This window comes from Equus quagga, chromosome 13 (genome assembly GCF_021613505.1).
Source record: "Equus quagga isolate Etosha38 chromosome 13, UCLA_HA_Equagga_1.0, whole genome shotgun sequence".
Lineage (NCBI taxonomy): Eukaryota > Metazoa > Chordata > Mammalia > Perissodactyla > Equidae > Equus > Equus quagga.
In genome coordinates, this window is record NC_060279.1 from 89,146,293 (window position 1) to 89,162,279 (window position 15,987).

The 15,987-nt window shown below is 61.5% G+C and overlaps 2 protein-coding genes across 4 annotated transcripts in view; both read right to left on the bottom strand.

The window, feature by feature from the left end:
* The window catches only part of PRR12 (proline rich 12), a 24,403-nt gene extending 15,099 nt beyond the window's left edge, over positions 1-9,304 (bottom strand). Inside the window, exons 1-5 of the mRNA XM_046682146.1 lie at positions 9,101-9,304; positions 7,427-7,539; positions 6,301-6,462; positions 2,903-6,216; positions 1,633-2,412 (exon numbers count right to left, since the gene is read on the bottom strand). Coding sequence (XP_046538102.1) covers positions 1,633-2,412; positions 2,903-6,216; positions 6,301-6,462; positions 7,427-7,539; positions 9,101-9,186 — 4,455 coding nt within the window. The 5' untranslated portion in view covers positions 9,187-9,304. The remainder of the gene's footprint in view (positions 1-1,632; positions 2,413-2,902; positions 6,217-6,300; positions 6,463-7,426; positions 7,540-9,100) is intronic.
* Positions 9,305-9,800: 496 nt separating this feature from the next.
* PRRG2 (proline rich and Gla domain 2) lies at positions 9,801-15,499 on the bottom strand. Of its 3 annotated transcripts, none has more exons than XM_046681455.1 (7): positions 15,225-15,499; positions 14,467-14,604; positions 14,110-14,282; positions 13,897-13,936; positions 11,865-12,000; positions 10,910-11,053; positions 9,801-10,488 (listed from the first exon to the last, which is right to left on the bottom strand). In XM_046681455.1, the coding sequence occupies exons 2-7, from the start codon at positions 14,549-14,551 to the stop codon at positions 10,470-10,472; spliced, it is 597 nt and encodes a 198-aa protein (XP_046537411.1). In that variant the 5' UTR covers positions 14,552-14,604; positions 15,225-15,499; the 3' UTR covers positions 9,801-10,469. The 3 variants fall into 3 exon arrangements, with proteins under 3 accessions (XP_046537411.1, XP_046537410.1, XP_046537409.1); XM_046681454.1 differs by having other exon boundaries at positions 14,110-14,285; positions 14,467-14,564; positions 15,225-15,498; XM_046681453.1 differs by having other exon boundaries at positions 9,894-10,488; positions 14,110-14,285; positions 15,225-15,495.
* Between the last annotated feature and the right edge of the window lie 488 nt (positions 15,500-15,987).

Here is a 15,987-nt window from a genome sequence, read left to right on the forward strand (position 1 = left end):
CTCAGAGCATCAACGTGCTGCCCATCGACATCCCCGCACGTCACGCAAGTCCCCACCACCCAGCTGTCAGGGAAAGGCGCCCCCAGCCCGTTCCCGCTGTCTCCACCCCTGCACTCCAACACCCCTCCTGATCAAACTCACTTCTTCACGGAACACCACTTCTGCCCCGAGTCCCCCTCCTTCAACCCTCCTCTGTCCCCTGTCCCCTTCCCTGACCTTGAATACCCACTCCTGTCCCCAGACACCCACAGGAAGCCCATGTCCCTGGAACTTCTCTCTCCAGTGTCCCAAAACAAGCCCTCCCACCCAGACCTGCTGCTCTGTTCCTTCACATCCTTGCCCAGCCTCCAAAGACCCCCTCCGTCTCAGCGTAGTTCCGTGTCCCAATTCCATTGCTCAGTGTCCCCCCGTCATGGCCAGGAGTCCTCTCCTGTTCCATCAAAACCGCCCCCCACGCCGGTCATCTCCCTCAGGCCCCCCAGCCCAGTCCCCACAAAGCTCCTTGTCCTTCCTGACATGCCTCCTGGTTCCCAAATGCCATTCACCATCCTTAGCATCTCCGCTCTCATCCCTGAGATGTCCCCTCCTGAGCCCACAGCCCCCCACCTCCACCCCCGGCCCCTTATGGCCGCTCAGCTCCCCCACAGCCCTTCCACCCCACCAAAGACCCTGCCTGCTCACGCCTTCCCGGCCCCAGCGGCTATTCTGAGCCCCCGAAACCTGTCTCTCATCCCTCATGGCCCTTTTAGGCCTGAAAGGTCTCTCTGTTGCCTCAAAGCCCCCGTCTGGGCTCCCATTCCTTGCTGTTCCTCCCAACTTCTCAGTCACTCTCTCTGTGTGTCTATCTCCTCGTTTCCCGCTTCCCTCGAGCTGTTCTTCATTCTCCGGATCGCGAATGCCCCCTTTCCTGCCAGCTCCCCACTACCACCTTGGATGGATGTTTCTCTGTCCCCGGGGCCTTAGCTCCGAGCCTTCCAGGCCTTTCCAAGGCTTTCTCACCCCAAGGCTCTCTCCAGGTACAACAGATCCTGGCACTCTGCTTCGAACCCTCTGCTGTTTCTCCTCTCTTCCCTGATGCCTCCCTTCAGCCTCACACCCTCCTCCATCCTCAGTCCTCGTCCCCCCCCTTTCTACACCCCCCCCCCCGGGAAACATTCTCCATCCCGTTATGACCCCTCTGAGCCCGCAAGCCCCTAGCCCACCCCAAATGCCCTCCTCCAAACCCCACCTCCTGCATCCCCCAAGGCCTCTGTTCCCCAAAGCCCTTCAAATTTTGTCCCAAGCTTCTCTCAACACAGAACCCCATCCAGACCTGACCACACCCCCAGCCTTTTCCTCCTGCCCCCAACAAGACCCAACTAGTCTACGCTCCTCTCTGCCCTCCAGACAGCTCTCTGTTCTGTCCTTTACTACACATCCCTAACTCCCAAAGCCTCTCTCAGTAGCCCGTCACCCACCGGTCCCCATCACTTATAACCTGCCCTGAGCCCCAGCATTCTCCAATGCCCACCGTGGGGCCCCGGCTAGTCCACTTAGCATCTGTGGGCAGATTAGAAAAAAACACTTCTTCCTCAAAACACTCGTTTGCACTCCATCAGGAAGCTGCCTTCGTAAATATGCAAATCTATATCACCTACAACATGAACGGTGTCCCTTAAACAGTACGTAACCTGCACAACTATACCCAGTGGCCCAAATAACAGGAAACCGCTGCCCGGCCCCCAAACCATCTTCATAGAGCTTACCAGGTGTGCCATTGCTGTTGGCATTGGGGAGCCCTGGGAGAGGGGGTGGCCCCGGGACTGCAGCCTCTGCAGCCAAAGGGGGCCCATCGGGGGTGGAGGTGTCCTTGGGCCCAGCAAGGGGCGGGTCATCGAGGGCGGAGATGGCCGAGGAGATGCTCTCCTGCAGGTCCCGGTTCTTGGCGACAGAGTCTTCCTCATCCGAGGAGAAAGAGGGCAGCGTCTCGAGGTTCCGCTTCAGCTCTTCATCCAGCCGTTTGCAGGGCGAAGGGCAGCCGAGCCCGAGCCCCTCGCTCTCGGCTGCTTCCAGCGCACCCCCGAGCCCGAAGGCGCCGGTGGGTGGGGGGTGTGGCACGGTGGGGGCCGTAGGGGGTTGGGGCTGCAAGCCTCTGGCCGGCACAGAGGGCGGCACACTCTTAGGGGGGCTGAGTGGGGGCGTCAGGCCGGCCTGGTAGAGAGGTGGGTGGCGCTTGCCTGACTTGAGGAAGTCCAGGAAGGAGGCCATGAAGCCGGACTTCATCTCCGGCTGTTTCTCCTCCACCTCCTTGATCTTGGCCTCGATCTTCTCCCGGGTGAGGCTCGAGTCCAGGCTGTTGTGGTCAGTGCCCGATACAGCATCCCCCGAAGAGGGTCCCAGACCCTCGCCGGCCTTGGGCACAGACAGCTTGATCTAGATATGGGGGCAGTGGGGAGTCAGAGCCCACGAGTCGGGGCCCCTGGTCCCCTCCTCCCTCAGATCTAGGAGCCTGGGACCCCCAGCCTCTCCCCTTAAGACCTTCAAGTTCAAATTCCCAGACTCTCAGCCTGGAGAACCCGAAAACTCGAGCCCACAGACCCCTTCTCTGAGATTCCAGAAGGCCAGGAGTTCCTCCCTCCTTCCTCACTGACCTCTCCTTGCTTACAGCCCAGGAGTCCAGGTCTCCAGACCCTCCTCCCACAAAACCCAGGAATCTAGAACCTTCTGATCTAGAATCTTAGGATCTAGACGCTGAGAACCCAAGTTCCAACCCCCACCCGCCTCTGGACCCAAGTTTCAGTTCTCAGATCTCCCCAACCACGGAACCCTGGAATCCCAGCCCCCAGATTCACAGGTTTTAAGAATATTAACCCTGTACCCCATCACGCCCAGGAACCTCAAATATGGCCCCCACCCCCCTCACCTTAAGCGGCTTCAAGGGCTCCAGCCGGGTGCCCCCGATCTCCTCGGCCTTCCTGCCCCGGCCGCGGCCCCGGCCCCGGGGTTTCTTGGCCCCATCGGTGGGTGTGGAGGCAGATGCGGGCCCTGTGGTGGTGGGGACCTCCAGCGGGCGGATCCGGGGTCTCCCCCGAGGTCGGGGTGGGCCATCGCGCTTGGCCTTGGTGGGCTTGCGGCCACGGCGCCGGGGCCCCTCGGGGCCCGGGTTGGGTGGACAGAAGTCAATGTCGCCCAGCGGTGACAGGGCCGGGCGGGAGCGGCAGCTGGACACCAGGTCAGGCAGGCGCCGGGGGTTGAGGCGGATGTCAGCGGGCACATCGGCCTTGTCCTCATCAGCCTCGAACTCATACTCCTGGGCATACAGCTTTTTGGGGGTTTGGAAGGGCGGGTCTCGGCGCCGCAGCAGGTGGAAGGAGGACGTCTTAAGCAGCTTCTTTGGCTTGGTGGAGCAGAAGATGGGCGAGGTCAGGCCTCCCTTGGGCTCTGAGGCAGGTGGCGGTGGCGGAGGGGGTGGTGGGGGTGGCGGGGCTGCCTGGTGGGGCCCACTCTGGATCAGGCCCAGCGGCTCGGCGTTGACCGTGGAGGGCAGCTCCGGTGGCTTGTTGGGGTCCAGGCCCAGGCCCGGGGTCTCCGGCCCGGCTCCAGATGCCCGACTAGGGCAGTAGGGCCCATAAGGATCATAGGCAGGGGGGCCCGGAGGTGGCCCGGTCCCCGCCTTGGGATCACTTTCCTCCTCAGCTGGCCCAGCCTTGCCATAGTCATCAGCTGCCCCTCCCCCGAACATCTCCTCCATAGTGGGGAAGAAGCTTCGCTCCTCATCTTGGAGCAACGAGTCAGGGAAGCAGATAGAGGTGAGTGGCACGAAGCGAGGGGCCTTGGTGCCCTGTGGGCTGGGGCTGCGGTAGGCACCCGAGGGATCCTTGCCCTCAGTGTTAGGCGGGCCCACGCCAGTGTCACCAGGCCCAGGGGGCAGTGGCTCCAGGGCCCCAAGCAATTCCTGCATGGCGCCTGGTGGCTCCAGGCTCTCCTCGGGTCGTAGGCGGGGGCTGGGGGCGCCGGGCTCCAGGCCGTGGCTTCGGAGGTGGGCCTCGAGCTGGAGGGGCATGGGGGGTGGGGGTGGGGGTGGTGGTGGGGGCGGCTGGGGTGCCCCATCACGGGTGGCTGGCTCAAGGAGATGGACGCCGACTTTCGGGGCACTGGAAGAAGGGCTCGGGGTGTGGCTGAGGACAGAGGGGAGCAGCTGGGGGGGAGGTGGGGGCAGCACCAGTGGGAGGTCCGGGCCCCCGGCCTCCAGGAGGAGGCCATGGGGGGTGGGCTGGGTCGGCTGGGCCGTGGGAGGTGGGGGTGGTGGGCTCTTTTGGAGAAAGGCCCCCAGCTCCTTGGCACCTGCGCCATAGTGGACAACTGAGGTGGCCAGCCCCTCAGGGGTTTCGCCGCCCCGTTCTGGCCCTTTCTTCTTCTCCTTTAGCCTCCCCAGGCCCAGCTCCAGGGCCGCTGTGGCACCCTCGTCGAGGCTGGCACTGGTACGGATGACGCTCTGCAGATGGTACCTCTGGGGGTCTTCCTTGGCCAGCTCATAGGGTGTGCCTGGGGGACCCCCGGCCCCACCACTCCCCCCAAGTCCCTTGGAGGCATCCGCCGCCCCATCTTCGCCCACCAAACCATCCGCCCCTGAGGTCCGCGGGGGGCTGGGCGCCTGCAGTAGGTGCTGAATGAGGAATTCCTCATCCTCCGTGCGCTCGGCCGGAGGCCCGCCAGGGCCCGCCAGCAGCTCTGAGCCGTCCCCCTTGCCCTTGTAGCCGCCTGCTCCAGCCGCATAGCTGCCGGTTCCCGGGGGTGCCAGGAAGGGAGCCGAGGCCAGGACAGAGCTCAGGTACTTGCCAGGGGCTCCTGGAGAGCCGACTCCAGGTGGGCGGCCGGGGGCAGGTGGGGACTGCAGTGGGCGGATGATGTGAGAAGGGCTGGCCTCTCCACCGCCCCCCAGGGAGCTGGGCCCCCAGCCTCCTCCGTGGCCCGAGAGCGCTGGGGAATGGCCAGTACTATAGCTGAGCGAGGGGCTGGCCGTGGGCAGGCCCTGGGAGTGGGCAGCTGGCCCTGGGTAAGGCTCACCCTGTACCCCATAGAGCTGCCCCTGTAGCTGGTCCGGGGAGTAGCTCTGACACGTGGCTAAGCCAGGAGGTGGCGGGCCACTGGGGGGCTGCGGGGGCCCCCCTGAGTAGCTAGGGCCTTTGCTCAAGTCCTGTGCTTGACCCCCTCCAAACCCTTGCCCGTAGGCCTGGGGTCCTAGGAGCCCTTGGGGCTGCCCAGGGGAATAGGCCTGGCCTCCTGCCCCACCAGCCCCAGAGGCCTTCCCGGTGGCATAGGCCGCTGCTGGCCCACCCAGGCTCTGGCATTTGGGCGTGGCGGTCGAACGGGGTGGTGGGGGCCTGTTGGCACCCCCTGCAGCTGCTCCATAACCGCCTTTGCCCGTCTTGTAACCAGGCGACTGAATGATGGGGCGGTAACCTCCGCCACCACCCCCTGCCCCACCTCCTCCGGCCGCCTCGGGGCCTGCAGCCCGGCCCGATGCCCCTGCTGTGGCTCCACTGGGCCCAGCCTTGCTAGGCTCCCCAGCGCCCGGGGAGGGCTCCCCACCGCCCAGGGGGCTGCAGGCCAGGTTGGCCCGGTGGCCCATAGAGGGGTAGCTGCCTCCGCAGCTCAGGTAGTGCTGGAGGGCGTGGGCTGGTGGCGGAGGCGGTGGGGGCTGGGCACTGGCCGGCCGCTGGTAGTGCTTGATGACGGTGTCCTGGCGGGGCAGGGCCCGCTCTGGCGGCGGGGGGCCCGGGGCAGCACCCGAGAAGTTGTAGAGCTGTGGGGAGGATTGCTCGGCGGCAGCAGCAGCAGCAGAAGAGGATGCCAGCAGGTTGAACTGAGTTGGGAGGTGGCGGGGAGGTGGGGGTGGGTCTGGGGGACCAGGGCGGTAAGGAGGGGTCTGGGCTGGGCCAAGACCAGCGGGCCCCAGGACACCGCCCCCTGCCAGGCGCTCAAAGCCTAGCGAGGAGGGCACCGTGGGTGCCTGCGAGGGCTTCAGGTGCAGCACGTCATGAGGGGACAGGAGCCCATTAGCTGGGGGACTGAATGGGGGGTCCTGGAGGCTGAGGGACGAGGGCACCGGGAAGGGGCGGCTGCCGAAGGAAGCCGGGTGCTGGTAGGCCGACAGGGCAGAGGAAGATGGAAAGGTGCTGGAACCCGGCAGGGCACCTGAGATGAAGAGCTCCGTGGGGCCTGGCGTGTGCATGGCTAGGGATGATGGAGGAGACAATAGGTCAGAGCGGACCACAAGCCAGCCCCACCCTGGCCCTCCTGCGCCGGCAGTGGGCTTACCTGTTTGCCAGGAAGGACTGCGAAACTGGGAGAGGAGAGAGGAGGCAGAGGGGCCAGGCTGGGGGCCCCGGGACTCCAGGGCCGAGATGAGGTTCATGACGGAGGCGTCGGGCCCTGCTGAGCCCGCGTGGTGGAGGCCAGTGTCAAAGAGTCCAGAGAGGCCTGGCCAGGGACAGAAGGGTAGAGGCAGCTAGGTGTGGGATACAGCAGGGTTTTGAAAGGGAAAAGAAAAAGGCAAGCAGGCTCAGAGAAAGGGGTCGAAGGGAAGGAAAAAGGTAAATTCAAAGAGGAGAAAGTGGAGATGGTAAGTGGGATGGGATGTAACATAATAACAAAGGCAGGGAGCCCTAGTGAGGAAAAGTTAACAAAGAAGTAGAAAAATCTAGAAGTGAAGAAAGTGGGAGCAAAAAGGGCAGAGAGTCCTTGGGGGTGGGGGGAGTGATGGCAAGGGATCCGGGCATTTCCAGCAAGGGAAAGGGATGGGATGACCGGAACCACTGGGAAGAACCAGAAGACAAGTCGAAAAAGGTTGAGTCCACATAAGAGGATCCAGAAAAAAAAGATGGGGAGGAAAAAAGGGAGGGAGGCAACCGGGAGAGTCAAGCATCAAACTGGGCAACGTAGCTCGCTGCTGGTCTATCTAGGAAGGAGGGGAGCGGAATCACAGGAGGGGGACCAATCGGAAACGTTAGAGGCAGGGGCAGAGAATGAGAACAACGTAGTGGGCAAATCTAAGGAAAAAGGGGGCGGTCCAAAGCATCGGAGCCAATCAGGAAGTAATGGAATCAGGAAGAAAGAATTCACAGAACCAAGGAGCCAAGAGGATGGGCAAACCCAAAGGGAAAGGATTGGGGTGAGCTGGGGAGGCCGAAAAGCCTGGAAGAGAAGGTGGGATTTGGGGGCTGAGAGGATGGGGCCAATTGGAGCGAAAGAGGCGGGGCCAGAGCCAGGGGCGGACGAATCCGGCGTGAAATTAAGCAGCCTCAGAGCAACCAATCAGAGGAGAGGCAGCAAGGGGCGGGCCAGGATGCAGGGCACGGCCAATTAGGAGGGGCGGAACTTTCAGCAACCAATCAGCTGCCTCGGAGGGAGGGCCAGCCCGGGCGGGGCGGGATGGGGGCCGTACCTGCCGGGTGGTGGTTGGTGGCATAGCTTTGCAGTGGGTGGGGGGCCGCGTAGGCCTGGCGGTGTAAGATGTCCGTCTCGGGGTGCGAGGTCCTGGAGCTGCCATAGACCAAGCTGGGGGGAAGGGGAAGATGTTAGGTTGTCCTCCGAAGGTGCCCTGGGAGAAGGGAACGCTCAAATCCCCAGGCGGGGCCGGGGAAATCTTCCAGGTGACTGGGGGTTATCGTAAGGAACCTTGGGCCGTAAAGTTGAGAAGACAGGGGAAACGGGGCGCTCAACTAAAAAGCCATAGAAATGGTCCCCACCCCAAGCCCCACTAAATAGAGCCCTCGTCTCACGTTTACGAACAGACATCACAGGGACGAGACAAACAGAGGGTGAAGAGTCAGAGGAAGTGCCTCAAGTTGAAAATGCAGACCTCGTACCACAGCCCGCGACCCCGCTGGTGACACAAGGCCCTGGGGCCAACCCCAGAGAGGCACACGGACGCCCCCTCTTCTGCAGACACGTGGGAACACACAGGCCCTGGGCCTCACGGGGTGGTGCAAACCGAGTCGGAAGCAGGAGGCAGATTGTTCCCCAAAAGGCAGGGATGGAGGGTGGGGAGGGGACAGGACTCGGGGAAAGTACCAGGTACAAGCGTGAACATGAACACCGTCCATCACCGGGGGTTGAGGTTCAAATGCATGCGCCTGTGCAAAGCCAGGTATGTATGCAAACGAGTCTCCAGCTCACCCGTGGGGAAGGGAAGATACAGAGCGAGGAGTCCCAAATGGAAAGTCCTAACATACGTGGGGTCATGCCCAGCCATGCTGGGAAACTCAGGTGTGTGGAGAAAGGGGGGGTCGGGGGAGCAGGTGAAGAGTGAAGGCGCAAAACAAATAAACAGCAGGAAAGGGGCAGATTCGCAGGTGAACAGGCTGCCAGCCACGCACGCAAAGGGCCTACGCTCCCACACACAACCACACGCCCGGGAAACATCCGAATCTTCCCATGCAAGGGCCGCAAGGGCCCGAAGCCATGGCCCAGACCCAAGAGGTCAAACACTCCACTCCTCGCCATCAACTAGAATTCTCTGCCTTTGGGGGTGGGGGAGTCAGAGGGGGCGTGTCTCAGATGCCAGGACCCCCCCCCCCTTACACACACACCCCCCCGCCAGGGAGGGGGCGGGGCCCCTTGCCCACTCTGCGCGCGGAATTTCGGGGGGGGGGGCCCCGAGTGGCGCGGCCTCGCGCAGTCCCGGAACAATAGGACCCGGGAGGGGGGGCGCGCCCCCCAGGTCTCCGTTCTGATTCTCCTTGCCTTCCCACCTTTGCAAGAGCAGAGCCTGGGGCGCGGGGGGGAGGGGTCAGCAAGCCGGGAATCCAAGGATGGGGGGAAGTCTAGGCCTTGCTTCGCCAGTCCCTCCCACCTTCCCAAGGCCTTTCCGTCCGAAATTGTTTTGCACCCCCATTTTCCCGCTGCATCTCTCCCTTTGCATGCCGGAGCTAGCTTTGGCGGAGTTTGCAATTTGCAAACTGGGGCGGCGGCGTTGTTGCAAACCGAGGAAGGCCGCTCCCTTGCAAGCCGGAGGGGAGTTTGCGATGCACGCGTCGCCGGGCGGGCCTGGTCCGGCCCGGCCCGGCTGGGCCCCCACCCCTTGGTCCCTTCCACCAGGCCACCCTCGGCTCCTTACCTAGCTTTCGCTGACCTCTCGTAACTCCATCCCGCCCCGGTGCCGAGCGGGTCCCCGAAGCCGGCGCTGGGGTAGTTCCTGTCCATGAATTGGCCGCGGTGGAAATTGGGGGGAGGGGGAGGGAGGGAGGGAGGGAGGGGGCGCGCGCGCGCTCTCCTCCGCCGCCGCTCCCTCCGCTGCTGCTTTTTTTTCCCTTCTCTCTCTCTCTCTCTGTCTTTTTTTCTTTGCAGCCGCCGAAGGCCCGGGAAGGCCCCAAGCGGGGGAGGGAGGGGGCAGGGGCGGAGGGGCGGGCAAGGGAGGGGGTGCAGCCGCCGAGCCAAGGAGGGGGGAAGGGGGGTTCCCCCTGGAGGGAAAGGGGGGGAGGAGGGACCCCGCTGTCTCCGCCTTTGCCCTGGCGCTTGCAAGAGAGAAGGGGGGGCGAGCGCTCAGGAGGGGGCGTCCCGGGCGGCCCCGGGGTGGGTGCGGGCGCTGGGTGCTCGCTCTCTCGCCGCCGCCGCCGCCGCCTCCTCCTCCTCTGCGCTCACGGTGCAGCCATCTTTGCACAAGGCGGCTGGGGGAGGGGGGAGGGGAAGGGGGGCGGGCGGCGGGGTGTCTGGCTGCGCTCCGCTTCCTCCCACAATCCCGTGCAAATGCAAAAAAAAAAAAAAGAGAGAGAGAGAGAGACAGACAGAGCGCAAGCAGGGCCTGGGGGTGTAGGGCGCTGCGTTAGTACAGAAAGCCAGCTCCACCGTGCGCAGACGCGCCCGGGAACGCGATTCAGTTTATTTGATTTTATTTTTTTGCATTGTTTTGCTTTTTTTGGTCTCCTTTCCATAGGCTGTTTATTTAGGGGAAGAGCTCAACTCGTCCCCCGGGGTGTAATGCCAGCCTGCCCCCACCGAGCACGCTTGCAAATATGCCCCCCACCCTTTCCCTGGGTTGCACAGCGCCCCTGTGCGCGCACGGGGAGCGCACGAAGACATGCGTGTGCACAGGCGGGGCTCTGCGTGTCCGTGGCCCGTGGTACTGGAAGGCGATGGCCGTGTCACACCTGCTCACCCGCGAGTCTGCACACCCGGCTTGCCCGCCTCGGTCCGAGTTTCCACGCGCGCCTACACCGGGGGTGGGGCTGGCGGGTACCCCCACAGTCAGGAGAGCGTGGGGGTCCACCAGGGCCCAGGACGCGGGAACACGTTGTCCGGGGACATGCGTGTATCCGTACGCGGCGGAAACACGTGTGCCAGGGTAGGCCTAGGGCTCGGGCCGGCGACCCCTACTCCCACCACCCCCTCAGCTCAGCTCCGTCCAGAGTTTAAGAAGCCTGGGTGCTTCCGGAATCCGGTGTGAATCTGGGGCACAGTTCGGGGATCCCCGGCTCGGAAGCTGCCCTTCAGCGAGGCCTCCTGAGGCTGCAAGGTGGGGGGGCAACGTGGGGAGTCAAAACCCGGGCTGTTTTTCCCCCCTCAACCAAGACCACTCCGACCCGCCCTGGGCGTCTCAGCCAATCCCGGGCCCTCTGGGCACAAGACCCACCCTCCTATAAGGCTCCACCACACACACACACACACACACACACACACACACACACACCACACACACACACACACACACACACACCACACACACACACACACACCACACACACACACACACACACACACCCCGCTGGGCCACGCCCCCAGACCATGGCATAGGGCCCCGCCCCCGCGCTCCCAGCCTTGCCCCGGATAATAAGCCCCAAATTCCAAGCTCCGCCCCCGAGCCCACGCCCCTCCTCCGGCAGTGCCCGCCCCCTGCGCCCCGCCCCCGGGCAGAAGCCCCGCCCCGTACCTGGTGTAAGGGGGCGGAGGTGCGTCGTGCACGCCCGAGGCCGCCAGCGCCTGCTCGTAGGTGGGGAGGCCAGGCGGTAGGGGCGGAGGCGGAGGCAGGGGTGTCGGTGGGCCGAGAGAGCTCAGGGGGCTGACGAGCTCGGCCCTGGGGACAGAAGGTGCTCTGTTAGCAGGGGAAACCTACAAGATGGACAGGTTTGGGAGGAGGGAGGATTTAGGGAGACAGAGACTCTGAGAGTGGTAGGGGGACAGAGGTGGCAGGAGCTGGGCCAGGGAAAAAGAGGGTCACCTTCAAGCGGACTCTACCCCCAGAAAAGTGCCTCGAAATGACAGGCAGACAGAGAAATCAACAACTGCTGACACAGACTCTCATTCATCGACACACATGTGCTCCAGATACAGGCAGAGTAATGCAGAAAAAGCCCCGCAAATAGACAGGCAGACACCCAGAAACAGACAGACACAATACAGAGATACAACCACAAATTTCCCAGATGCCCTTTTACAAGAAATTCTTCCTAAAAGACCCCAGACCCACTATACTTCCAAGACAGATGCTCAAGCACCCTCTTAGCCTCTGCCACAGAGAAAGACACACCCAGACAAGTCATACAGACACACACAAACACAGGCTGCACCCTCTCACCACAGAAACTGACATACCACAGGTACCCATAGACCACAGGCTGCAGCCTCACCAGATACAATATCCAGGGTGATAATGATACATAAACCTGGTCGTGCAGAGACAGTCAGGCAGCAAATACTGAATGAGCTCCTACTGTGTGCCAGAGACCCAGGATACAGTCAGACAAACAGAGAGATGCCACAACTAGACAGAAAACCTCACAGACTCACTCTCCAGCTCTTTCATCAGCGCCCACCTGCCCCCAATCCTTGGTCCATCTCTTTAGATCGACCCATCCTCTCTCCCCTCCTCCCTGAAGCCCCCTTACTCTTGAGGACTAGGCTGCTGGCCTCGACGCCGACGCCAGTGCAGATACCAAAAGGCTCCCAGGCCAGCGAGGACAATGAGGAGGATGCCAGAGGTCAGTCCCACAGCCAGGCCTGCTACGTCCACTTGTCCACGCCCTGCGGGGGGAGGGGGAGCCACGGCCTCAGAGGCTGCCACCCACCCCAACACCCAAAGGCCTTTCCCCAGGGGGAGGAGGACTGGACAGGAAACAAGGCAGAGCTGGGGCCACTTCCCAGTTGTGTGACCTCAGGCAACTCACCTCACTCATTTCTGGGCCTCCATTTCCTGCTCTGTAAAATGGGACCCATAACCCCACCCTGACAGGTTGCAAAAACTCAATGAGATTATACAAATGCAGGAGGGGCCTGTGATAAGTTCATCCGGGACTAGAAAATACGGCAGCTGTGTCCCCACGGAGACAGAGGTCCCTCCTTGGACATGGGGCGGTGCAAGACCCTCCTAAGCAACCTATTTGTTAAGATTGCAGTTGACACACTACAGGGAGGGGAGGGAGCTCACACAGCCAACTCTGAGGCCCCACTCTGAGCGCTGCCAGATGTAGCAAATAACAATATAGGACACCCAGTCAAATGTGAATTTTAGGTATACAATGAAAACTTTAGTATAAGTATGTCCATGGGATATACTTATACCAAAAAAAAATTGTGTATTTAAAATTCAAATTTAACTCGGGGAGGGGGGGTCCTTATCTTATCTGGCAACCTTGGTTCCTCTGGAATGCAGCTTCTTGTACCAACCAGGCCTCTGGGGGGCAAGCCTCAACTCTGAAGGAAGAGCAGAATCCACAGGAAGCCTTCCGAATTTACCAGAGGGCGGGGGTGTGTGTGTGTGTGTGGGGGGCAATATTCATGTATCAATGGAGGAACTTTGGAACCTCCTCCCAGTAACAGATTGCCGGGTGTCTGGAACTCATGTGGACCCTTTGCTAAGGTGCAGCCCCTTTAGGAATCCAAGGCTTCGTGTCTGAGGAAAAGTGGGGGGGGGTCGGGGCGTACCGGGAGAACACCAGCTTCGTGAGGCCTTGCTAGGTCTTGCGGCTGGGGAGACTTCCTTTAGCCCTGGATAGGGGGGCCCTCCTCAAATAGTTAACCCCAGGCTTTTAACTCTCAGCAAAAAGCACCGAGAAGCCAAACCCTCCCCATTCTGACATATTTCAGGTGGATTCAAGGAGCCACCAGGCCTTGAAAGGCCTGTGGCAAAGCAGTTACCTCCCCTAGCAACCAGGCTCCAATGGGCCCACTCCAGCCCAGACCTAGGGCCGGTTGCTAAGGAGCACCCACCCCTAGCAACCAGGCCACAAGGGGGTGGGGAGCCCGTCCCCGGAGGGGGGTCCTCCGGTGGGCAGGAGGCCTTGGGTCCTGAGCCTGGCTAGGTGTGGTTGCTAGGGAGAAGGCCTCCTTAGCAACCAGGCAGAGGCTGGGATGGGGCTGTGGGGGAGGGGAAGCCAGCCAGGTAGTGAGGGCTGTGGGCTTCCTTGGCCGGCCTGGCCAGGCCTTGTTGCTAAGGAGCAGCCCCCACTTAGCAACAAGGCTGCAGCCCTGATGGGACCTCAGAACTCAGAGGAGGGGAGGGAGGTGAGCGGAGTGGGCAGGTGAGGACAGGCATCCCCAACCTGGCCTGGACTGGCCAGGCCCCGTTGCTAGGGAGCAGCCCCCTAGCAACCAAGCTGCAGAAAGAGCTGGGGCTCTGGACTCCAAAGACGAGCTCAGGTGGGCCACTGCCTCTGAGCCCCACTGAGGTCTGATGGGCCCCAGGGCTGTAACTGCCCCACCCACCCACTCCTCCCCCTTCCTGGGGACATGGGACTTCCTCTGAATAAGGTGTGGTGGGTTCCTCAGGCAGGGGCTCCAGTCTCAAAGGAGGGGATTTCTTTACCAGCCACCTCCAGGAACTCAGGGAGCACAGAATTTGGGGTGGGGGATGTTGGTTCAGCCCCCACGGCAAGGGACTGCCTTAGCTGCACAGAACAAGAGGTCTTGGACCCCACTCACCTCCTTTGCCGTTGTATATGTAATCCTCCCAGAAGCGCTCCTTGAAGGGGTAGGAGTGGAGGAGAAGGCGGAAAGGCAGGGTGTCAACTGGAAGATTCCACACCCTGAACCGGCCCGCCCTGATTTTTGAGACCAGAGGGAGGAGGGAGTTGATGGCCAGGACCCCCCAGGGCCTGGAGAGATGGAGGGAGTCCAGGGCCCCCAGGCCCTCACCGTCAGAGTATTGTCCTCAAAGCACTCCCGTGCCTCCTCCCAGGAACACCTCTCCTCCTGACACTCTCGTTCCAAGTTCCCCGGTGTCAGCAGCTCCAGGTCCCAGTGATTGGCGCGTGGGATCCGTCTGCGGCCACCCAGGAAGCTCTGGGCCTCAGGCGAGTCCAGGAAGACTTCTGGGCCCAAAGGACAGGAGAGACAGGAAAATGGAAGGTTCCTAAGACTGGGGACATAGGGGAACCTGAACCTAAGGGGATGGAGAGCTATGGGGAAGGGGGGGGACTAGAGGTAAGGGCTCCTGGATCAAGGGATGGTGATGTCAGCGCCTGGACACCGGCCCTTCCCCCACTCACTCACCTTGATCTTGCTCCCCAGGGGCTGAGGTGTCTAGGCAGGTGGTCAATCCCAGGTATAGCAGCAGCAGAGAGGGGTGGCCCCTCATATTTTGTGGACACCTGGAACCAGGTGTGGTACAGACAACAGGTGCCTCAGCCCCTAGGGAATGAAGGCAAGGTCTCCCTGACGGGACTCTGGTCCATGACTCATAGCAATAACAGCAGACACTTACACAGCCGGTATTCTGGGCCAGACACTGTTCAAGGCAGTTTACCTCGATCAGCTCAGTTTAATTTTCACAGCAGTGCTCTTAGGATCCCCATTTTATAGATGAGGAAACGGAGGCACAGAGAGGTGAAAGAACTCGCCCAAGGTCATACAGTTTGCAAGATTCAGAGGCAGGATTTAAACCAAGGGAGTGTGCCTCCAGAGACTGGAGCCGGGAGCTTCTCTTTTTCTCCATTGTGTCTGCAGAACCCAGCATGGGTTTTGGCACACAGTAGGTGCGCATGAACACGTCCACTGGCGATTGGGATTTCTCCCTTCCTGGTAGTTTCCATGGATGCCTCTCTGTGCCCACTGCAGATCCACTCACAGAGATCAAAGATTGCAGGAGAGGCAAGAACAGAGGCCCATATTCTTGGGTCCAGGGGAAGAAGGGGACAGGGGCCCTGGATTCCTGGGCTTGGGGGCCCCCGAACTTCTGGGTCCCAGAGAAGTGGGGAGCCAGGACACCAGGGTCACCGAGCCAGGCTCTGTCTCCAGGGACATTCACTTACCTGCCCAGACTTGTGAGCACTGTCCCCTCCTCTTTACTCGGGGCCTCCTCGGCCAGTTGCAGCCAGCTGTGAAGGGAAGCAGGAGAGAGGGGAGGGGAGAGGAAGGCGGGGACCCCCACTCCTTGCAAGCAGTCCGTTCCCGGTTTCTGGCAGAGGGGCGGGGTTTGCGATTACCTGCCCTGGGCGGGACTCAGGTAAGGGACAAAGTACTTAAAGGGACCTTATGATGAAGGACCTAAGGTCCAAAGCTCCATAGGGAGGCCAGGGTCTCAGAGCCCGTGGGGGCACTTAGGGGGACTGCATATGCACCTCCTCCCCTGATACCCTGTCCCCCCCCCCCCCCCCCCAGCTCGCCATGTCGAGCTAGGGAAATAAACGTCTAGGTCTCCAGATATCTACATATCTAGAAACGGGCGGGAACTGTATGCCTTGGTCCCTCGGGGTAGGTGGGTATCCGGTAGTAAATTCGTTTGCCGAGTTTATTTGAAAGGCTTTGACTTGAGCTTTCTTAATTGCTCCATTTATAAAATGGGGACAGAGGAATTGTCCCTTCTAAATTGTCTCAACTTGCAACAAGAAAAGTGGATGATATCCTTGGAGTATTGGGCTTCCCCATCCCTGGGGGAAGTGATTAGTCCTTAAACTCGGGCTTGGAGAGACACAAAGCCTGGGTAAAGCAAGGAAATTGCCTGCCTCGCGAAATGCCTAGTATGTACTAAGCGTGTCCGATATTCACGGCAATTTCACTAACCGGAACCTTTAA

Excerpts from the sequence above, each read along its gene's own strand:
- PRRG2 (XM_046681454.1), bottom strand. The coding sequence starts at position 14,551 with ATGAGGGGCCACCCCTCTCTGCTGCTGCTATACCTGGGATTGACCACC. Across the intron at positions 14,286-14,466 it reads CCCTGGGGAGCAAGATCAAG|AAGTCTTCCTGGACTCGCCT; the intron begins GTGAGTGAGTGG and ends CTTTGGGCCCAG. Across the intron at positions 13,937-14,109 it reads TTGAGGACAATACTCTGACG|GAGCGCTTCTGGGAGGATTA; the intron begins GTGAGGGCCTGG and ends TACCCCTTCAAG.